General features: G+C 46.5%; 1 protein-coding gene across 1 annotated transcript in view; it reads left to right on the top strand.

Moving 5' to 3' along the window:
- The window catches only part of LOC117873474 (SH3 and multiple ankyrin repeat domains protein 3-like), a 243,938-nt gene that overhangs the window by 128,721 nt on the left and 91,234 nt on the right, over window positions 1–23,983 (top strand). Inside the window, exons 5-8 of the mRNA XM_034762904.1 lie at window positions 8,367–8,518; window positions 8,956–9,123; window positions 10,727–10,843; window positions 22,636–22,713. Of these exons, the coding sequence (XP_034618795.1) occupies window positions 8,367–8,518; window positions 8,956–9,123; window positions 10,727–10,843; window positions 22,636–22,713 (515 nt within the window). The remainder of the gene's footprint in view (window positions 1–8,366; window positions 8,519–8,955; window positions 9,124–10,726; window positions 10,844–22,635; window positions 22,714–23,983) is intronic.

Genomic DNA, 23,983 nt, shown 5'->3' with positions numbered 1-23,983 from the left:
TGGCTGACAAATCAGCAACACCTTATTGAACTCACTTCAATGTGTCGGGTGAATTATGAACAATTCATTTGCACTTAACCAAAAGTGTATGCTGCATTGGTTGTCATAAGTGACATGGCGCTGTGTACATAGGCGCCGACTTCTGCTCTCGCCGGTGGGTGCTTGACCCCACACTGTCCCTGGCCCCACCCCAACTCGACTCCTGCCCCGCCCCCTCTTGCCCCCGCCCCGCCCCCATTCCAACCCCTTCCCCAACTCCATCCCCTCCTGCCCCTATTCCGACTCCTTACCCAAATCCCTGTCCCGGCACCGCCTCTTCCCTGCTTCCTCCCCTGAGCGCGCCATGTTCCCACTCCTCCTCCTCCCTCCCAGCATGCCACCAAACAGCAGGTAGGCGGAGGGGTGGGGACGCGGCCTGCTCAGGGGAGGAGGTGGAGGAGGAGGTGGGGCATGGGCGGGGGGAGATCTTGGCTGCCAGTGGGTGCAGAGCATCCACTAATTTTTCCCCCTGGGTGCTCCAGCCCTGGAACACCCACAGAGTCGGTGCCTATGGCTGTGTAGTAGTTTCAGCCACAACTACAAAGATACTGATGTCATGTGTTGCTTGTAGGCTATGCATGTCAGGGACAGATTCTTCCTATGACAATGGCAAAAGCTACGGGCGCATTATAGGAAGTCTCTTGTCTCTCTTTAGTGAGGTTGCAACCAGGCTTCCAAGTCAAGGCTGATTTATCATCTTGAATTAATTTAGGGAAGTCCTCAGGTCAGGTCCCCTCTGGCCTTATGATTTATGAATCTATGCTTGTAACTTGGAAAAACAGCTTCATATTTTCTAAATGCTAAAGTTAACTCTCAAGGGGAAGTGGATTTTTCCCTTCTGATAATATGAATGAAATTGAACATATTCATTCCAGTAGGAGAGATTATAAAATAGTTTCTGCTGCATTTTGAAGTGTCTCTGATATTTTCTGTGTTGCACTATATCTATTGAAAGCTGAGTAAAGCCAGACCTTGGGAATCCCTTGGTAAATAATTTTCAGCATAGTCTTGAAACAGTCATGATTTATTAACACCGGGGTAGCTCCCTCAGTACCCCGTTAGGAGTGGGGTCTGGTTGTTCTGGGTGCTATATAGATATACAAGTAGTAGTAGTGGCTGCCTGCAAAGAACGTGCAATCTAAAGAAAAGATGTAACAAATGAATGTGACAAACAGGAAGAGGGTTGGGGGAAAGAAAGGATGATAGGATAGCAGTATTGAGGCCTCTCGTTAGCTGCGTGCTCAACTTGATGGTTCTAAATCCTTTGCAAGTTTAAATAAATAAATGTCAGCTATCCCCAACTGATATTCAAGCTGCCATTGTTAGTTGGTGGATTTCTTCTGTGCATCACAGCAGAGTTGGTATGGAGGAGGGCTTAGAAGAATGCTAGTTTTCAAACAAAAATATATTTTCTAGGGCTGTCAATTAATCGCAGTTAACTCACATGATTAACTCAAAAAGATTAATCGCCATTAAAAATTAATCGTGATTTATTGCACTGTTAAACAATAGAATATCAATTAAAATGTATTAAATATTTTTGGATGTTTTTCTACCTTTTCAAATATATTGATTTCAATTACAACACAGAATAGAAAGTGTACAGTGCTCGCTTTATATTTATTTTTATTATATATGCCCTGTAAAAATGATAAAAGAAATAGTATTTTTCAGTTCACCTCATATAAGTACTGTAGTGTAATCTATTTATCATGAAAGCATAACTTACAAATGTAGATTTTTTTTGTTACATAACTGCACTCAAAACAAAGTAAAACTTTAGAGCCTACAAGTCCACCAAGTCCTACTTCTTGTTCAGCCAATCGCTAAGACAAACACGTTTGTTCACATTTACGGGAGATACTGCTTCCTGTTTTTTATTTACAATGTCACCTGAAAAAGAGGACAGATATTAGCATGGCACTTTTGTAGCCGGTGTTGCAAGGTATTTATGTGCCAGATATGCTAAACATTCGTATGCACCTTCATGCTTCGGCCATCATTCCAGAGGACATGCTTCCATGCCGATGATGCTCGTTAAAAAAAATGTGTTAATTAAATTTGTGATTGAACTCCTTGGGGGAGAATTGTATGTCTCCTGTTCTGTTTCACCCACATTTTGCCATATATTTCATATTATAGCAGTCTTGGATGATGAACCAGCACATGTTCGTTTTAAGAACACTTTCACTGCAGATTTCACAAAATGTAAAGAAGGTACCAATGTGAGATTTCTAAAAATAGCTTCACCACTTGAATCTGAAGTGCTGTCCAAAATGAGAGTGATGAGGTGTGGAGTATGCTTTCAGAAGTCTTAAAAGAGCAACACTCAGATGTTGAAACTACAGAACTCGAACCACCAAAAACTAAAATCAACCTTCTGCTGGTGGCTTCTGACTCAGATGATGAAAATGAGCATGCGTTGGTCCACTCTGCTTTGGATCATTATTGAGCAGAACCCGACATCGGCATGGACACATGTGCTCGGGAATGGTGATTGAAGCATGAAGGGACATATGAATCTTTAGCACATCTGGCATGTAAATATCTTGCGACGCCGGTTACAACAGTGCCATATGAACGCCTGTTTTCACTTTCAGGTGACATTGTAAACAAGACGTGGGCAGCATTATCTCCTGCAAATTGTAACCAAACTTGTTTGTCTGAGTGATTGATTGGCTGAAGTAGGACTGAGTGGACGTGTAGGCTCTAAAGTTTTAAATTGTTTTATTTTTGAATGCAGTTATTTTTTGTACATAATTCTACATTTGTAAGTTCAACTTTCATGATAAAGAGATTGCATTACAATAGTTGTGTTAGGTGAATTGCAAAATACTATTTCTTTTGTTTTTTATAGTACAAATACATCTAATAAAAATAAATATAAAGTGAGCACTGTACTGTGTTGTAATTGAAATCAATATATTTGAAAATGTAGAAAACATCTAAAAATATTTAAATAAGTGGTATTCTAGTATTATCACGATTAATCATGATTATTTTTTTAATTGTGCGATTAATCATGATTTTTTTAATCACTTGACAGCCCTAATATTGTCATAATTAACATTAAAAAAATAGCAGTGTGTCTCCATCATCAAAGCTGACAGAGAGAAAAGCATGCCGATGGATAATATTTTCAGCATCAAAGCCCGTATAAAATGAGTCCCCCTTCTTGCTAGAGAATAATCTACCTGTGAACAACTTTTACATGGAAAGTGTTATACAAGGATCATTTTGGACCTACTGTCCTCTTCACAGGAAAAAAATACACATTCCAGTTGGCTGGAGAAGGGAGATTTTCTAGGAGAATTGACTCCTGAAAATTTTGAACTTCAACACAATAATATGTGTCCTGACGGTCCGAGTTCTTCTCTAGCTAATCAAGAGTAGGGTCCCTGCTCTACATCCCCCTCCCTTCTGACTAAGTCATGTGATGCTTCTCAAATCCTCGAAGGAAACTACACACCGTATAAGCTCAGCAGACCCAGTCCATACGATACTTCTGAGTTGTTTTGGGGCATGTGATGTTATAAACAGAAGGTTTTTTATCACATGTGGAATTATGCCCATAAAGGCCATCACCTGTGTCTTGGTCGGGTTAGCACAAAGCAGGTTCTTATTGTAATAAATTAAGAGGTTGCTCAGTGTATGTCATCTGTTCTCGAGAGCAGCAAAATCCTTCTCCTGTGACGTAATGCATAGATCATCAGCAAATATAAAGCTCCGCGTATTGCTCTGTATGGGCTGGTGATTGGTATATCTGTTGAAGAGGATTGGTTCCAACACACTGCCCTGTGAGAGGTCATTTCATTGTTGTCTCCAGTGGGTCTGTTTTTTGCACAGTTTTACGTAAAAACATCTGTTCTCCAGTTCTCCAGAAGAGATTGGATGAGCTGCACTAGGCAGTCATTGTGTGTCATATTGTAGACTTTGGCAAGCAAGTTTTGGTGGTTGACTGTATTGTATGCCACTGATAGATCTAGGAACATAGTGCCTGTTATCATCCCTCTCTCAAGTCCATCTTCTCTGTGCTGAGTGATATTTAATATTTGGCCAGTACAGGACTTGCCTGATCTAAATCTAGCATGTTCGGTATTAGATGCTGTTCGATATGAGGTGAGAGGCGATAAAGAATTAGAAGAACCAGCTTCGCGTCAACAAGACATAGGTGACGGCCTTTCACCTACACCAACGAGAAGCCAAGCGGAAACTAAACGTCACCTGGGATGGAATCCCACTGGCTCATCCCCCAAACCCCGTCTACCTGGGGGTGACATTGAACTGGACACTTTTCCTCAAAGTACATGTAGAGAAGATAAAAGGGAAAGTTAGCACCCATCAACAACATTCTCTGAAAATTGATCACCTCCGTTACTTTGCGAACCACTGCTATTGCCTTGTGCTACTCCTTAGCAAAGTATGCATATCCAATATGGAAACAGTCTGTCCATGCTAAGAAACTAGACTCTGTTCTAACCAACAGTTGTCCTGGAATAACAGGATATCTAAAGCCAACACCAAAGGATAACCTGTATTTACTGGCTGGCATTGCACCACTTGATCTCAGGAGGAAGGTAGCAAGCCAAAGGGAAAGATCATGGCAGATGGAAGATCCAAGGCATCCATTATATGGTCATATAGGAGTACTCAAACTCCTTAAATCGTGAAAGAGTTTTATAACCAGTATTATGCCTTTGGATACGAAAGCTGGCAAGGCACAACTGAGGTTATGGAAGGAAAGACTATGTGCAGTCAGACGCACTGAAATAGATGTGGAACCCGAGAAAGACCTTCCCAGAGGGGACCACACCGACTGGTCGATGCGACAATGCCTTAACCACCTATGCAAGCAAACTGGTAGATCAAAGACTAATATGATCAAATGGGGCTACTCTAATGACACGAATATATGAGAGTGCGGTGCAGACCATGGACCACCTGCTTGTTTGCCGACTCTTTGGGGAGACCTGTATGAAGGAGAACCTCGCTGCAGCGATGGAAAGAGCATCGCTTGTCCATAGTTCTGGTAAAACATCTAGTTTGTGACAAGGATATGGGAAGAAGAAGATGCCCATAAATCTTTATGGGCTGGAAATAGCTCAGTACATATAGTTTTATGCACATAACACTTCATACAGTGAAAATACTCCAACACGTAAAAACTTATGCAAAGAAATACTTAAAAAATAAAAGATTAACTAACTGGTGCTGTTAGGGTAAATTTGTAGGCCCAGTTATCACAACTGTAATCTCAATTGTAAACAGTGAGTGAAAGTTCACAAAATGTCACAAGAATCTATAACAACAAATGTTGATGAGGAAAAAGTGTAAAAAGGAGACAGAAAAGAATGAATTAGTACAAATGAAAAAGGCCTACTGAAATAAATAAAGGACTGTGTTAAGGTGATGCCTGGTAAACAAGAAAAGTGTGTGACTGAAAATTAATGAACCAAAATTGGTGTATCAGAAATTAGATCTAATTGGTGAACAAAATAATGAGGGGATGGGCTATTCTTCCCATCACTCCCTTTGGAGTCCTAAGAGAAAAGACTTTGGAGTAAATCAAAATCAAGACGAGAAACAACTGCAACTCTGGCTAACTAAAAGTTGGGAAAACAGGAAGGAGTGAGCTTCATGGCTGCCACCCCCACAGTCTCCTGGGGCCCTGGGATCTACTGTTACATTGTTGGGCCTTTGTCCTCCTTATCCTGAGATGTCCTGATCAGACCTGGCCAGACCCAGATGCCATTGCCACCTTCACTGACTTTGATTGAATCCCAAACATGACTTTGTCTTCTCTTCCTCCCCCATCTTGCCTCCCCCACACATTATTGTGTGTTTTCTTTCCCCACCTTATTTTTCTTTTTCCTATTCCTCCCCTTTTGCCTTCTGTATAGTTTGCAACACTGCAGTAAGCCTGTAACCAGAAAGAGACAGCCAGATGCAGTGCCCTAAACAGCCTGATAGTGGGAAAAGTTTGCCGGGTCTTGGAGTGGCTGATAGAATCATGTGCTTGGCCTGAGTTTCTCCAGCAGAGAGTTTGTTGTGAGTGAGAGTCAATGCCAGAGACAGAAACTGTGTTTTCTGTCTTTGCTGTTCATTTCTCTTCCCTTTTGTGTGTTTTTTGTCTTGTTCGGTCTTTAGGAAATGGGATTGGCCTTTAACAATGGCAGTGACAGCAACTCCAGCCCATCTGAGGGCAGGGGACTGGACTCAATGACCTCTCGAGGTCCCTTCCAGTCCTAGAGTCTATGCATCTCAACTAATTCTTCTCTTTTCCCCAAGGAAGATGGTTATTACCATCTTTAATACCATCTGAAGCATCCCCGCTGTTTGGCCTCACTATCACTCTTGGAAAGACACAGGTCTTTTTACAACCAGCATCTCATTCCAATGCCCCAGTACCAGCCATCTTCATCCAAGGCACACAGCTGAAAAATGTGGATCAGTTCAAGTATTTGGACAGCACCATCTTGAGTGATGATTCCCTTGATAAGGAAATTTCCTCAAGAATTAGTAAAGCCAGCCAGGCCCTTGGCCAACTCTGAACAAAAGTCCCTAGCCAACACAACATTCGTCTCTCCACCAAATTGAAGATCTACAGTGCAGTGGTTCTAACATCTCTCTGTATGGATCTGAGACATGGACTCTTTATAGACAGCGCATTAAACAGCTTGTGCAATTTCCTCCACTCAATAATGACCATTTGCTGGCAGGATAGAGTGATCAATATTAAAATCCTTGAAAGAGCAAACACAACCAGAATTGAGGAAATGCTACTGAGAGCACAACTTAGGTGGACCGAACATGTTATCAGAATAGAAGACCACCATCTCCCAAAACAGATCTTGTATGGGGAGCTGAGGAAGGGCAAAAGAAAGAAGGGTCATCAGTATAAGCGCTTCAAAGATAACCTGAAGAGCTGGCGTACAGTGGGCTGGCATCAATCTTAAAGAACTGTAGCAAATGGCTCAGAACAGGACTCACTTGACAGTCTCTGACAAGATCAGCATGCCACAGGTTTGAGCAGGATCGAGGAAATCATCTCTACGCTGCATGTGAAAGGCACCACAGAACTGCATCATCAAACATCATAGATACAGACTTCCCATGCCCTCAGTGCGGCCGACTCTGTGCATCAGGGTTCAGACTTCAGAGTCATATGCGTAGCCATAGATGAGAACTGAGACAATATCATCATCATCGTCAGCGATGGACTACCAACATGACTTGAATGACTGTCAGATTCGGGGTGTATGTGTGTGTGTTCCTTTTAAACACTTTGCCCAGCCAGTGGGAACAAAAGATGTTGTTAAAACAAAAGCCTTATTTAATAACTTTACATTTCATATGTTTTATTGTTTATCCTTCTTTTTCTGTATCTTTAATAAAAAGTTTAAAAAAGATGTTTAAAATTGTGCTTGCCATGGTACTAAGCAGGCTGAAGTTTCTGTATGCTAAACCTCGAACTTTGGGCAGTAACAGGGTTGTTAACATCTTTTTCTCTTTGGGCCCATATATTCCATCTACATTAATACAACAAATCTTGGAATCTATGAGTATGGTGAAAACATTATCTAGTATCTGTGGATGCTGATTGTCATGTTCTGATTTGGCCTTTTTGATGTGGTTGCACCCATGCACCAGTTCCCACTGGTATGTAGCTGGGACTTCATCACAAAAAAAAACGAATACCCCTATGCACATTGTGTTAAGTGTCTTAAAACCATAGGAGAGAGAATCTATTTCCAACCTATATCCTATGTTATCCCTTTTGCTAGAATGGATGCGGTAGGTCTCCCCCATCCTGCAACATTCCAGCCAATCCTGTAACTGCTCCTCACTCCTGCTTCACCCTCCCACTTCCAGCCCTTCTCTTCCCCTTTCTGCTGCTCAGGACTCCCAGGCTCACCAAAATGTGGGTGTTTGGGTCCAGAAACTGATGATGAGTTTTAAGTCAGCGCCTAGTTCAGCTTCCTACTGTCAAGGGATCTTGAAACAGTGCAGCTGCTGCTGTCTGCAGCTGGGCTGGGAGAGGCGGTGAAGTGTCCCTTTGCTATCTCCCTGGGGAAGAAGGGGATATATAGCGTCATGCAGAGCTGGGAGGAGGGAATATGACTGAACTCGAAGGGAGACGGCTCATTAAAAGGGAAAGTGATGCGACCAACTACTAGATACCATTGGGGTGAAGGAATGGGCATGGGGACTTCTACCGAACTGCCCAGGAGACACCTGTGGTCAGCTAGAGGGAACTGAGGAGAAAGGTATTTCATTATGTTTCTCAGACGTTCCTCTTCTCTTTCCTGGGTGGGTGGGTACTTCAGAATGCCCTCTGACAATGGCAGCCCAGCTGGAGCACAGTGCCGAGGTGATCAAAGCGCTGAAGAATGGAGGAGCCCATCTGGATTTCAGGACTCGGGAGGGAATGACAGCTCTTCATAAGGCCATCCGGTGCCGGAACCACATTGCCCTGATGGTGAGTCCTGGGGAAGGTGAGATGTGCTGGCAAGGCCACCTGGCCCTGAAGGGGTCAGACTGGGAAGGGGAGATCTGGGGCACTGCTGTCCCTTCCACTTTCCTACTACTCCCAAGATATATGCTGCCCTCTCCTTAAGTTACCCTGCTTTCCTGCCATCCCCCTTCCCTCCTTTGTGTATGGTCTGGGTAGAACCTAAGCTCTCTGCAGCCAGGATATTGTCTTCAGACCTCTCTGGAACACATAGTGCACAGCTGTTTATAACTAATTGTAAGGTGGTTACGTGAGCTCTGGGATGGAGTGAGTCCTGCACTCTGCTAGGGCTAGAGACATCTATCCCCTCCCTTCCCCTGCAGGTTTTGTACTGTCTTGTTCTTGATCTTTGTAACATTCAGACCCCAGAGAAATCCCCAGTGAATCTTGCACTCTTCCTGCAGACACTCTTAGACCTGGGTGCCTCCCCGGATTACAAGGACAGCCGAGGATTAACTCCTTTGTACCACAGTGCCATGGTTGGAGGGGACCCATACTGCTGCGAGCTTCTGCTTCATGACTATGCCAAGGTGGGCTGTGTAGATGAGAATGGCTGGCAAGAAATCCACCAGGTGAGTCTAGAAGAGTGGCATGATGGAAGCCACTTAGATTAGAGCCTTATATTTTATGGTTGTCCATGTGAATGTATTCTTAAAATAGGTTATGGTTTAGGCACCCCCACAATAAATGCTTTTCTGTTGTCAGTGGTTTGGGTTTTCCCCAAAGGAGAGTTCTCCCCATACCCAGGCATTTCTGACAGCCAGGACACTCATCTCTGAGGACAGCCAGGATACCAATCGCTAGCATGGGAAACAAGATGCTTTTTACTGAATTAGTCAGTACAGAGATGCATCCATCCTGTGGTCTTCATTGCAGCTCTTTGCAGTTGCCCCTGACGCTCAGTCTGGAATCATTATATAGACCCGAGTTAGAAGGGAGAAACTACTCAGTAACCTAGAGATTCTGGCTTTCTGTCGTCGTCCTTCCCCTTCTGTATCTTAGGGCTTGTCTTCACTAGGAAATTACACTGTTAGAATAGATGGGGTTTATCCAGGAGCAGCTGATGCAACATTGACCGCTCTGGATACAAAGTTGTGGTCAGTTTTGTGTTAGTTAACATGACTCCTCAAGGACATGTTCTACCTCGATGTACGTTCTCTATACATCTGTGTATTGACTAATTACACCTCTACCCTGATATAACGCGACCCAATATAACACAGATTCGGATATAATGCGGTAAGGCAGTGCTCCTGGGGGCAGGGCTGCGCGCTCCGGTGGATCAAAGCAAGTGCAATATAATGCAGTTTCATCTATAACGCGGTAAGATTTTTTGGCTCCCAAGGACAGTGTTTTATTGGGGTAGAGGTGTACTTCTCGTGTCTTGTAAGCAAGACATGAGAAGTAAGTCTTCTGTTCTGCTGCACACTGATTAGGCCTCAGTATAGTGTGGAGTATAGTGTCCAGTTCTGGGTGCCATATTTCAGGAAAGAGGTGAACATGTTGGAAAAAGTCAAGAGAAGAGCAACAAAAATGATTAAATGTCTAGAAAACGTGACTTATGAAGGAAGATTGAAGGAATTGGGTGTGTTTAGTCTGGAGAAGAGAAGACTGATGGGGGAACATAACAGTTTTCAAGTACATAAAAGGTTGTTACAAGGAGGAGGGGAAAAAATTGTTCTTGTTAACCTCTGAGAATAGGACAAAAAGCAATGGGCTTAAATTGTAGCAAGGCAGTTTAGGTTGGACATTAGAAATAAATTGCCTAGAGAGGTTGTAGAATCTCCATCATTGGAAGTTTTTAAAAGCAAATTAGACAAACACCTGTCAGGGATGGTCTAGATAATAGTCCTGCCATAACATGCAAGGGACTGGACTAGATGACATCTTAAGGTTCCTTCGATTCTATGATTCTGTGATGTAATGGTTTAGTGAAGATAAGACCACAGGAGGATGGGTTTGACTTTCGCTACAGGGTGAAAGGCATTTGTTAAAGTCTGAAAGGTGTTTTAGAACAGAATAGCTATGATTTGCTTGGCCTGGCATGTTCTGTACCCTGCCATGTGGCTGTATTCACAAGCCATTTCCAAATTACTTTCAAATCTGTGTGAATGGGTCCAAAACTTTTTTGTTCTTCCTTATCGTCTTTCTCTTTCTCTGTTTCTTTTTGAGTAGGCGTGTCGCTATGGCCATGTGCAGCACCTGGAGCATCTTCTCTTCTATGGAGCTGACATGACTTCACAGAATGCCTCAGGAAACACGGCGCTCCATATCTGCGCTCTATATAATCAGGTGAGGAGAGAGGCCTGAGGCACATGGCATCAGAACAGGGGATACACGACTGTAGTCACCAGGGCAGGGGGCACACAGACCAACAGGGAGGGGACATGGGGATAGAGAATACATAGGCTTGGGTATATCCTCTTGCTGTTACTCCTAAACCTAGAGTTGGAAACGAGCTGTTGGGTCCAATTTAGTTCTCTGTCCTTGGCCAATGCAGGATTGACCCGTTTGTACACGTTATCCAGTCTAATTTGAAATTCCCCAAGGGATAGATCTCTCAGCTCTTCCCTTGGGGAGATGATTCCGCTGTCTAATACAGACCATTGCCAAGGAATGTTTCCTGATATTCTGTCTGACTTTTTCCTTAACTGCTCATAGTTAAACCCCTGGTATGCCAAACGAATGGTGAAAGAGCGGCAGGAGTAGAGGCCTCCATCATAAAGCAGGAAGGGATAGTTCCTTTCTTAACAGCGCTGGTGTCACCACATTTGGAATATTATATTCAGTTTAGAGGCCCTCAGTACCAGAAAGATACGATAAACTAAAGAAAATCTATAGAATAGGAAGTGAACTGCTTGGAGGATTGGAGGGACTTCATTCTCTGGAGAGATGATACAGAGTTTCAATCTTTTAGTTTGTCAAAAAGTTGTGAGGAAACTAGGGCTGTCGATTAATCGCAGTTAACTCACGCGATTAACTCAAAAAACTTAATCGTGATAAAAAAATTAAATACAATTAATCACAGTTTTAATCGCACTGTTAAAAAATAGAATACCAATTGAAATTTATTAAATATTTTGGATGTTTATCTACATTTTCATATATATTGTATTCTGTGTTGTAACTGAAATCAAAGCGTATATGATTTGACTACAAATATTTGCACTGTGAAAATGATAAAAGAAATAGTATTTTTCAATTCACCTCATACAAGTACTGTAGTGCAATCTCTTCATCGTGAAAGTGCAACTTACAAATGTAGATTTTTTGTTACATAACTGCATTCAAAAACAAAAAATGTAAAACTTCAGAGCCTACAAGTCCACTCAGTCCTACTTCTTGTTCAGCCAATCGCTAAGACAGACACGTTTGTTTACATTTACAGGAGATAATGCTGCCCTCTTCTTATTTGCAATGTCACCAGAAAGTGAGAACAGGCATTTGCATGGCACTTTTGTAGCTGTCATTGCAAGGTATTTATGTGCCAGATATGCTAAACAGTCGTATGCCCCTTTATGCTTCGGCCACCATTCCAGAGGACATACTTCCATGCTGATGACGCTTGTTAAAAAAAATGTGTTAATTAAATTTGTGACTGAACTCCTTGAGGGAGAATGTATGTCCCCTGCTCTGTTTTACCCTTATTTATTCTGCTATATATTTCATATTATAGCAGTCTCGGATGATGACCCAGTACATTTTAAGAACACTTTCACTGCAGATTTCACAAAATGTAAAGACGGTACCAATGTGAGATTTCTAAAGATAGCTATAGCACTCAACCCAAGGTTTAAGAATCTGAGGTGCCTTCCAAAATCTGAGAAGGATGAGGTGTGGAGCATGCTTTCAGAAGTCTTAAAAGAGCAACACTCCGATGCAGAAACTACAGAACCCGAACCGCCAAAAAATTAAAATCAACCTTCTGCTGGTGGCATCTGAGGCCTGGTCTACACTAGGCGTTTATGTCGAAGTTAGCGCCGTTACATCGAATTAACCCTGCACCCGTCCACACCGCGAAGGTATTTAGTTCGACATAGAGGTCTCTTTAATTCGACTTCTGTACTCCTCCCCGACGAGGGGAGTAGCGCTAAATTCGACATGGCCATGTCGAATTAGGCTAGGTGTGGATGGAAATCGACGCTAATAGCTCCAGGAGCTATCCCACAGTGCACCACTCTGTTGACGCTCTGGACAGCAGTAAGAGCTCGGATGTTCTGAACTGCCACACAGGAAAAGCCCCGGGAAAATTTGAATTTGAATTCCTTTTCCTGTCTGGCCAGTTTGAATCTCATTTCCTGTCTGGACATCGTGGCGAGCTCAGCAGCACTGGCAACGATGCAGAGCTCTCCAGCACTGATGGCAGTGCAATCTCAGAATAGAAAGAGGGCCCCAGCATGGACTGATCGGGAAGTCTTGGATCTCATCGCTGTGTGGGGCGATGAGTCCGTGCTTTCCGAGCTGCGATCCAAAAGACGGAATGCAAAGATCTATGAGAAGATCTCTAAAGACATGGCAGAGAGAGGATACAGCCGGGATGTAACGCAGTGCCGCGTGAAAATCAAGGAGCTGAGGCAAGGCTACCAGAAGACCAAAGAGGCAAACGGACGCTCCGGATCCCATCCCCAGACATCCCGTTTCTACGAGGCACTGCATTCCATCCTCGGTGCGGCCGCCACCACTACCCCACCACTGACTGTGGACTCTGAGGATGGGATAGTGTCCACGGCCGGATCCTCGGACATGTTAGCGGACGGGGAAGATGAGGAAGGAGATGAGGAGGACGAGGCAGTCGACAGCGCTCACAACGCTGATTTCCCCGACAGCCAGGATCTCTTCATCACCCTTACAGAGATCCCCTACCAACCCTCCCCAGCCGTTACCCCGGACACAGAATCTGGTGAAGGATCATCCAGTAAGTGTTGTAAACATCTAAACATTTATTTGTAACAGAACATGATTATTAACAATTTAAAAAATGGGTTTCTCATGATTAGTTTGATTAACTTAACGGTTCAGTCATGGGCAGTGCAACTATTTGAAAAAAATCTAGCAATGTCCGGTTTTGCATGATTGTCCTGCCCAAGCCGCTCTACTGTTTAGTCCCTGCTACTGCAGCTACAGTAAGATGCGGTCTATATGTCCGGGGATGGAGCAGAAATCCTCCTGGGACATCTCAAGGAAGCTCTCCTGCAGGTAATTTGAAATCCGCTGCATTAGGTTCTTGGGGAGAGCGGCCTTATTGGGTCCTCCGTAGTAGGACACGTTGCCGCGCCACGAGACTAGCAAGTACTCCGGAATCATTGCTTGGCACAGCATGGCGGCATACGGCCCTGGTCTTTGAAGGCTTTCCCGGAGCATTCTCTGTCTGTCGCTCTCAGAGATCCTCATGAGGGTGATGTCGCTCATGATGACCTGCTTTGAATGAGGTAGGGGAATGTTAGTGTTGGGACTGCTTTACCGTTCCTTTACAGAACTGTAACCGCTGGTTTGCAGCCACGCGGTGGAGGCGGGAGAGGGTCAGCCGAAAGGGATCGTTCCCGGGGACAGCCGCGAGGGTGTGGGACAGGAGCAGACTTCCTGCTTGCCGGATTGCTGGCAGCAGGGACCGACATTGATTTCAATGTGAAATGAGGCCATTGCTAATATTAAAGTTTTAAGCTGCCACGAATCTACGGCTTACCATGTCTGCGTGCAAGAGCAATTCCGTTGTCCTGACAGGGTTCTCAAAAGTGCTCTGCAAAACCCCAGACACTGAATGCGAAGGCCGAGAATTCGACCTTGTGCTGAGTGCGCATGTGATAGGTGCTGTGCATGGTCCTGTTCACAGAGAAAGACTATGTTCTTTGTTCACAACTACATTTATCTTTCTGAGGAATTCACTCCCTTTTTCCCATTCCCACAGCCCCATCTGCGACTGTCTCACAACCTAGCCTGTCATCACACTCCCAGAGGCTAGGGAGGATTAGGCATAAGAAGAAGAGGACACGGGAGGACATGTTCTCAGAGCTTATAGCCTGCTCCCGAGCCCAGGCAGCACAGCAGACCCAGTGGCGGGAGAACTTGTCCCAAATGCACCAAGCCAACATGGATCGGGAGGAGAGGTGGCGTCAGGAAGACCAGCAGGCGACTCAAACCCTGCTTGGACTACTGAGGGAGCAAACGGACACGCTCCGGCGCCTTGTGGATGTTCTGCAGGAACGGAGGCAGGAGGACAGAGCCCCGCTGCAGTCCATCTCTAACCGCCCTCCCCCGCCACCAAGTCCCATACTCCCTTCACCCAAAGTGCACAGAAGGAGAGGCGGCAGAGTCCCTGCTAACTCTCACTCCACCCCTGCAGAGAGCTCGAGCAGCAGAAGGCTCTCATTCCCCAAAGTTTGACAAGTTCTTTCCTTCCCGCCTGACACAAGCCCCCGTCCAAGTTTCACTTCCCAGTCCCATGTGTAGTTGATAATAAAAAATATGTTTCTGTTAACTACTGTTTCCATCATGTTCTTTTGGAGGAGGGGGGGGAAAGGGGGTTGGTAATTGGACAGGACAGTCACCTTTGGCAGGGTACATAGTCGGGGGCAGGCACAGCAGCAGGGCACATACATAGTGCAGTGATGCAGTGACTACTTACCCTGGTTAGTCTGGGAGGTTCTTTTCATGTTATGTGGTGGGGGGTGGGTTGCTCTGTGACTTTGTGTCAGGGGAGGGCAGTTAGAGATCTTAAGCGGCGGTCCTTAGGCAGGATCACAGAGCCACACAGCAGGGGATCTGTAACCGTCCCACCCCTGCCACAAACTCACATAGACCCCCCATACACACAGTCCGTATCAGGAGGGGTGACAGGCTCCGTTGAAAGAACCATCCCACCGCAGCGGAGCCTGTCAGTCCTTGAGTTTAGAAGCTGCATTCGCGCGACTACACTACACCCGCTCCGCACCACAGTCTGCGTCCCAGTTTTAAAAAATTCCCGCGAAAACAGTATTAAAGAAAACGGTGTGCTTTAACAAAGTAGAACTATTTTTATTTTGAAACGTGTGTTGGAAGTGGGGTGAAGGCTTCTCTGTACACAAAATTAGAAAGTCACAGGTTACCCTGCTCACTCAGGAACTTTGCTTTCAAAGCCTCCCGGATGCACAGCGCTTCCCGCTGGTCTCTTCTAATCGCCCGGCTGTCTGGCTGTGAGTAATCAGCAGCCAGGCTAATTTCCTCAACCTCCCACCCCGCCATAAAGGTCTCCCCCTTGCTCTCACAGAGATTGTGGAGCACACAGCAAGCTGCTATAACAATGGGGATATTGGTTTCGCTGAGATCACAGCGAGTCAGCAAGCTTCTCCATCTCCCCTTGAGACGTCCAAAAGCACACTCCACCACCATTCTGCACTTGCTCAGCCGGTAGTTGAAGAGTTCTTTTTCAGTGTCCAGGGCACCTGTATAGGGCTTCATGAGCCAGGGCATTAGCGGGTAGGCTGGGTCCCCGAGGATGACTATAGGCATCTCCACATCCCCAACAGTTATTTTGTGGTCCGGGAAGTAAATACCTTGCTGCAGCCGTCTAAACAGACCAGAGTTCCTGAAAACACGAGCGTCATGAACCTTGCCCGGCCATCCGACATTGATGTTGGTAAAACGTCCCCTGTGGTCCACCAGTGCTTGCAGCACCATGGAAAAGTAGCCCTTTCTGTTAATGTACTGGCTGGTCTGGTGGTCCGGTGCCAGGATAGGGATGTGAGTTCCATCTATGGCCCCACCGCAGTTTGGGAATCCCATCGCTGCGAAGCCATCTATGATCGCCTCCAAGTTTCCCAGGGTCACTACCTTTGGCAGCAGTACATCAACGATTGCCTTGGCTACTTGCATCACAACAACCCCCACGGTAGATTTGCCCACCCCAAACTGGCTCGCGACTGACCGGTAGCTGTCAGGCGTTGCAAGCTTCCAGAGGGCTATGGCCACTCGCTTCTGGACAGTCAGGGCTGGTCGCATCCGGGTGTCATTGCGCTTCAGGGCAGGGGACAGCAACTCACAAAGTTCAAGGAAAGTTCCCTTCCGCATGCGGAAGTTTCGCAGCCACTGTGATTCATCCCAGACCTGCAGCACTATGCGGTCCCACCACTCAGTGCTTGTTTCCCGTGCCCAGAATCGCCGTTTCACAGCATCAACATGACCCATTGCCACCGTGATGTCCTCGGCGCTGGGTCCCCTGCTTTCTGAGAGGTCTGTGCTACTCTCAGACTTCAGGCCATCACCGCGTTGACGTAGCCTCCTCGCCTGACTTTTCTGCATCTGCCTCAGGGCAACCTGTATGATAAGCTGCGAGGCGTTGAGAGCGGCCACAACTGCAGCGATGGTTGCAGCGGGCTCCATGCTCACAGTGCTGTGGCGTCCGCGCTGTCAATGACTTGAAAAGTGCGCGAAATGATTTCCCGCCGGCGCTTTCAGGGAGGGAGGGCGGGAGTGATGGACGGATGACGACAGTTACCCAAAAGCACCCTGGCCCCTTTTTTTTTTACCCAGAAGGCATTTGCGGCTCCACCCAGAATTCCAATGGGCGGCGGGGACTCCGGGAACTGTGGGATAGCTGCCCTCAGTGCACCGCTTCCAATGTCGACGCTTTCCCCGTTAGTGTGGACTCACAAAGTCGAATTACTGTCCTTAGTGTGGACACACACGTTCGACTTTGCAATATCGATTCCAAATATTCGATTTAAGTAAAATCGAACTACTCTCGTAGTGTAGACAAGGCCTGACTCAGTTAATGAAAATGGACATGCATCGGTCCCACTGCTTTGGATTATTATTGAGCAGAACCCATTGTCAGCATGGACGCATGTCCCCTGGAATGGCGGTTGAAGCATGAAGGGATATATGAATCTTTAGCACATCTGGCATGTAAATATCTTGTGACGCCGGCTACAACAGTGCCACAAGAATGCCTGTTCTCGCTTTCAGGTGAGCTTGTAAAGAAGACGCGGGCAGCTATTTCCTGCAATGTAAACAAACCTGTTTGTCTGAGCGATTGGCTGAACAAGAAGTTGGACTGATCAGTTTTTTTTGTACATAATTCTACATTTGTAAGTTCAATTTTCATGACTGTAGAGGAGTGGACTCACCCCTGCAGCGCCTCCTGCTGGTCGTCTCTGGGAATTAGCTCTTCCAGCGTCCTGGAGCACCCTCTGCAGGCCGGTGGTCTGCCTGTCCTCTGGCCCTGTGTCCCTCCCAGGACCCTGGTGCCCTTTGCTCTGGGTGCTGCCCCCTGGCAGTACCCCACAGATCTGGGTCTCCCCTCCCTGGGGAACCCCCACCCACTGTCCCCACCTTGCCTCAGTACTAGGCCACTGGCAGTCATCAACTAGCCCCCACTTCCTGGGGCAGACTGCAGTATAGGCCACTCATCACTGGCAAGGGGGGTTTGGACCTGCTGCCTTGGCCTAGCCCTGGGCTGCCCACTGCAACCCCCAGTACCTGTTGGCCTTATGCTAGGCCGCAGCCTGGGGCTTTCCAGCCTGGAGCTCCCCAGCTCCTCAGCCTTTCCCCAGCCCTGCTCCACTCAGGTACCCTACCTCTAGATCCCTGCAGCCAGGCCCTTCTCTCTCTAAAGGCAGAGAGATACTCTGGCCTGAGCGCCTGGCTCCCAGCCTTTTTATACATGCCAGCTGTGGCTACTTCCCCAATCAGCCCAGCGTTTAGAGCTGCAGCCTTCTGCCAGGGCTGATTTAAGCTCTTCCAGGCAGGAGTTGGGTAACCACCCTGCTACAATGATAAAGAGATTGCACTACAATACGTGTATTAGGTGAATTGAAAAATACTATTTTATTTTTTTACAGTGCAAATACTTGTAATCAAAAATAAATATAAAGTGAGCACTGTACACTTTGTATTCTGTGTTATAATTGCAATAAATATATTTGAAAATGTAGAAAACATCCAAAATATTTAAATAAATGGTATTCTATTATTGTTTAACAGTGCGATTAATTGTGATTAATCGCGATTATTATTTTTAATCCCTTGACAGCAGTAGAGGAAACATAAATCTGCAGCCATCCAAAGTGTGTAAATATCAGGGAGGGAGGGTAATCTTTGACTTTGTTACAAGGCGGGTAGCTTGGAGTAAATGGCTGAAATTAAGAAAGGGTAAATGAAGGGTGGATATCAGGAAAAAGCTCCTGCCAGTGAGACTTGCTTGAATGTAGGATAGCCCCCAAAGGAAGGGGGTTGAGCCCACTAACCATGCAGGGAGCAGTCCTGCAATATGGGGGTTTGCAGGGATCAGTCGGAAATAGGGTCTTTCCATCGATAATTTCTGTTGGCATCTGAGAGGAGGTTGTTTGGCAGTTGTTTCCTGCCCTTCAGCGCTGTTTTAAATTACTGGGTGTCTGCTAGTCTTCATTGGCAGGCTGAGTGTATGGCTAGAGGGAGCCAGAGGCAGGAGACTAGGCACGAGTTGCCTTCCGTACATGGTAGCTTCTTTCAGATATTCACACACCGAGAGACCTCCCTGGGGGAAGAGCCTGATGTCCTCTGAGCAATCTCAGAGGTTCTCGCTGAGGCGCCATGGCAGGTTGTGGTGGAATGATGCATGCTGGGACACAGGGACCCTGCCAGGAGGAGGCAGTGTCTGCAGTGTGGCCTGGCACCGCCCCTGCACCACCAGCAGGAACGACTTTTGAGGGACTCTTCACAGCCAGGCCAGGCACACACAGCTTCAGGCCTCCTGAGTGATGGTTTCTTTGTTGTTTTGTCTTTTAAATGGCGTTAACAGTCGATCATTTATGTAGAGGGGCCCAAGTGGGGGACAAGTAATATGTTATATTTGAGGCGTTTCTCCTGCCGGAGCCAGAGGCCAGCAGGGTGGGAAATTATTTAAGTGTGAATCCCCTGGTGTGGTATCTGTGGTAGTCTATGTGGTGAGGAGGCTTGATGTAGGTGATGTGGGATTAGATGCGGGGACAGTGTGTGCTGTGAGAGGCCAGGAGGTGTTGTCAATTTGTGTACTGTCTTCTTTCTTTCTGAGAGTGAGTCTTAAAAATCAAGAGGAGGAGATAAAAGGGTGTGAATCCACGAGTGAGAGAGGCCCTTGGGGTTAAGGGTAGGGATGGTCTTGAATTCTTCCCTCTGCTGTTTCTGTGAGAGTGAGACTGGTGGGGTAGGATGCAAAGACCATGGAAGTCAGTGCTTGTGCTGTGCGCCCCTCCCTTTGGCTGTCGTGGCAGTGCGGTTCTAGGGAGGGGGAGGACACAAAGCTTGGAGTAATATGGGGAATGTTTGTTTTGAGAAGGATGGCATTATAGGCCACGAGAGGGCCTTAGCTGGGAGACACAGTGGCTGGCTAGTGAATGGGTGCTAGGTTAGGAAGGGGATTTTAGTTTAAGATGTCTCTTGCAGCGAGCCCTGGGGGGGTCACTCTTCGGGTACTCAACCACAGCAGCTATGTCCCTTCGGTGGCTTAAGGCTAAGTGACTGAGAAGATGGAACAATGCTGCTATACGCTGGGAATGTGGAGGCCCAGGATGGGGTCTGGTTGCAGGCGGTTGCATTCCTCAGTCCCTCTGGTAGTTAGAAAGGAGGTACATGGTAATAAATAGGTAAGGAGACTGTGTAAACCAGGAGCAGGATGTTTAATTTTTCCCCTTTGGTTTCACCTTCTCAAGAGGGGGCGTTGTTGGGAGACAAGGCTGCTGGCCTTTGGTTCATGATGATTAATGCTTAGTCAGGGGAAAATAAAACATCAGCTGTCTGTAGTTTAATAAAAGATAACACCCCTGGCTTCCTGTGCATGGCCACAATCTGGATGGAGGGCGTGGCGGGGCCGGTCCTGGCACAGGTGTCAGGTACCTCATGAACCCAGGGGAAATCAGCAGGGAGGAGGTGTGGCTGTGCGGAATGTATCTAGCCTACAGTGCAGAAAATCTCCCTGTCTAAAATTGGGTCTGGCAGGGTGTCCAGGCAGTATGTGGATCTTGACGTGGGATTAAGATGGGACTGGGCACTGCTTGCTCTGCTGCACTGCCAAATCATTTCATCAGCAGTCTGAATTCCTCATTACAATGGCAATGGGAACGCCGAGTTTGAGTGATCCCTTCAGTCTGAATGAAGATGAATCTTCTACTGAACATCCAGATGTCCTGGCCACCATGATGACCATAGGCACATCCAAGGTATTTACTGGTCTGACCCAGACAGCTAGCCACACGTTGGACCTAGTTTTGGAGGCAACCAGACCTTAACCTGTGCCATGGACTGATCATGTACTCCTCCGCTTTGAGATTGGGGCTCATCTCTCCTACTGAGAAAGGGGGCCTCCATCCTTGGAGATCAGTGGAACCAGAAAAGTTCCAGACAGCTTAGGAGAATCTTGTTCCACTGACAGACCATTCCTTCAGTGTTTTGGTAGGACACTGTAATACTCTTTTTCCTCTACCATTGATAAGGTGGCCCTCGGCACCCTCTTTGCTGGCTTTATTCTCATAGGTCACCCTGGCTTATGGATGATCTTCAGTAAATGAAGTGAGTGGGAACATGGTCAGAGCACTAGTGGTGGAAGTCTCATGTCAATCAGTTACAGCATAAAGATTTTTTTTTAAACTCTTACATTGTGCCTGTATGTCGTACAAGATACTCTGGTAACTCTGGACTTTCTCAGTTCGGTAGCTGGTCTGAGTCTCTCCCTGTGTGGGGAAATTACTTTTTGTTTTGGGGACAGAACTGATCAGATTAGGAATGGGCTGTCAGCTTCTGGGGTGGCAGAGCAGGGTCTTCAGGGAACAAAAGCCTTGTCTTCTCTGCTGTAGTCCCAGCTGTGATGCTCACTGAGGAACTGGAAGTGTTGGGAGAACTTCATCTCACAGCTTGTGCTTTGGATCCATGCCCCTGCTGGCTGGTGAAGGCTGGTGGGAAAGTGATGGGCCCCTGGCTTGTGGAGATTAGAGAGGGCAGGCTACACATTGCCCTGAAGGAAACAATAGCGCAGCCTTTACTCAAGAAGTCATCGCGTGACACTGAAAACCTTGGTGTTTTTACTGATGCAGGCTAACATGACTACCCCTTTGAAAACTGAAAATCTAGTTAATTATGGACAGTATGCTGATAACATCCACCGTATGTCCCTGTCTCATCTGACCTGAACAATGCCCTTTCCTCAGCTGGAGAGAACAAGACTTGCAGCATGTGGCCAGAGAGCCTGCTGCTGCTAAGAGAGCACAAAGCTTATCAGGGAAGATTGTCGCAATGGTGTCTTGCCTTCCTGCCTGCACAGTGTGTGTCGCCCGTTCCTCTTGCTCCCCAGCTGCTTTGGGGAGAACATGAATGTGATCCCAGCGCTGACCGCACAAGGGCCTGGTGGGGGAACTCCCTAGAGGGAGCAGCAAAGCCACTCCATCAGGACCAGCCTCCCCTTGTTGTTTTTCTGGGCTGTGTAGGTTTAGAATTGGGTTTCCCCAAGATTCTGTTCCTTTTTTGGTAAATGGAGTTTTCAGTTTCCTCTGTTTAGGTGGCTGAAAGACCCCAGGCACAAGAAATGATATGCTGTGTTTATTTCTTATTAAACAGATAGTGTTACATTACAGATGATTTATAGCTTGTGGGGTGGCAGCTGCATTAACTCCACAGCTGGGAGACTGGTCTGTCCAGGGCTCTGTCCCCAGGGAACGTAAGCCTTTATGGGAGGGATGGAAGAACATTGGCTTCAACACCACAATATCACCTAAACTTTGCTGTGTTTTGACAGAAGCACAGCACCCCCGAAGAGGTAGAAAGGGATGGAACATGTCCAGTGTATGATGGAACATGGAACAGTGTATGATGGGAGCACTTCCAGCCGCTGTGCCCCTGAATGCTAAGCGGTATTTGGAGGAATGGAGCTTGACTGGGTTGTGGGTGGGCAGGAGGGCAGTTCCCCTGAAGCCGTAATGGTGTCAGGAGAGGTGGAGTTGGAGAGACTTGATCTAAGACTGTAGAAGTGAATTCTGACATTATTACCTTATTTCTCTCCCTTGCAATAGGGAGCTCTCTACGCCTGAATGAACCAAGGTCACTTCTTCCCTCATATCAGTGCTAATAATTTCCTTCTTTCTTCTCTGGTTTTCTTCTCCTAGGAGAGTTGTGCCCGGGTCCTCCTGTTCCGTGGTGCAAGCAAAGAGATTCGGAACTACAACAGCCAGACAGCGTTCCAGGTAGGAGAGTGTGAGGCCATCCCCCCTTTGTTGATGACGGAGAAGTGCCTCGGGGCAGTCTTGTTTTAGAGAGCATTGGGAAAGAGTATCAGTAGATAAAGCATAGGTGTGTGCCCAGCGAAGAAGGGGAGTCTGTGTCAACCATTTTCTAGTCACACGTGGGTGTAACCCTTCTGCCATGTGGAGTCGGCAGCCACAAGAGCCTGGTTCAATATCTCGGAGTTCCTCTTAACATTACAAACTAAGCCAACTTGAGCCACAATCCAAAAACCTGGGAAAACTAAACACCAGCCCATGGCACCTCTATGAGGCAATACTTCCCCACTGGCAAGCACTAACTCTGTATAGAACAAGAGAAAACTTGTACTAAGAGGAGAAGGAACTCCGTATTAACAAAAACAATAATTCAAAATGATGCAAACAGTAAGTAAACACCTAGTTGCAAACAGTAAGTAAATACCTGTGTGTATCTGCATCTGTTTGGTGAGACTCAGAAATAATCTGCAGATATAAAGCGGATATCTGTGGATTTGAAGGGCTCTATAAACACCCACCCAATCGTATCTCTGGCAGTGTCCTTTACCTTAAGTTTCCCATCTTGTGGTGTGAAAGTCCAATAGCCGAATGCCCCTTTAATGTGCCCCTCCCCCTTTCACTCACTGTACCACACTCACAGTTTGTTGTCTGAGGTCAGCGAAGTCCCAGAGTCCGGGGCTGCATTCAGGGGGGGTCACTTCCTGCCCCCGACGGGGTGGGGCTGGAGCATTACCTCTGCGTCTGTTGCTGCTCATCACTCGCCGCCCGCTGCAGCTGCTTATCGATGCCGCTGCCCTTTTAGCTGTGTTGCTGTTTTCTGAGGTTCCACCACCTGGCCCAGCCCTTTGTGATTTCAGCTCTCAGTGATTTCCTTGGCTAGTGGGGAACCTCACCCACACCAGGTCTAAGGCTTAGCCCCCTAGCCCAGCTTACTAGTGATTGCAGCTCTGGTCATCCTTGAGAAGACACAAGCACTCTCAGTTAAGTCTAACCAGCTCTGTCTTTAAACACTGGAGAAGAAGGGTCACATGGCACATAGATAATTTCAATGGAGTCTCTCCCTCCCCACACTTTTATTTGTATTTGGCAGTATCTTGCGCTCGGTCTCACCCACACACCCTTAGCGAGTGACGTTACAGTTAGGGAGACCACACTCAATTAGGACATACTGAGTACAGTTCTGCTGCACTTTAGTCATACAGTAAGGATAACAACAGTTGGCTAGCTCTGCATC

The sequence above is a fragment of the Trachemys scripta genome, chromosome 1, assembly GCF_013100865.1.
Source record: "Trachemys scripta elegans isolate TJP31775 chromosome 1, CAS_Tse_1.0, whole genome shotgun sequence".
Classification (NCBI taxonomy): domain Eukaryota; kingdom Metazoa; phylum Chordata; order Testudines; family Emydidae; genus Trachemys; species Trachemys scripta.
The sequence above is the reverse complement of the archived record's forward strand: the minus strand, read 5'-3'. Positions and strand labels throughout refer to the sequence as shown.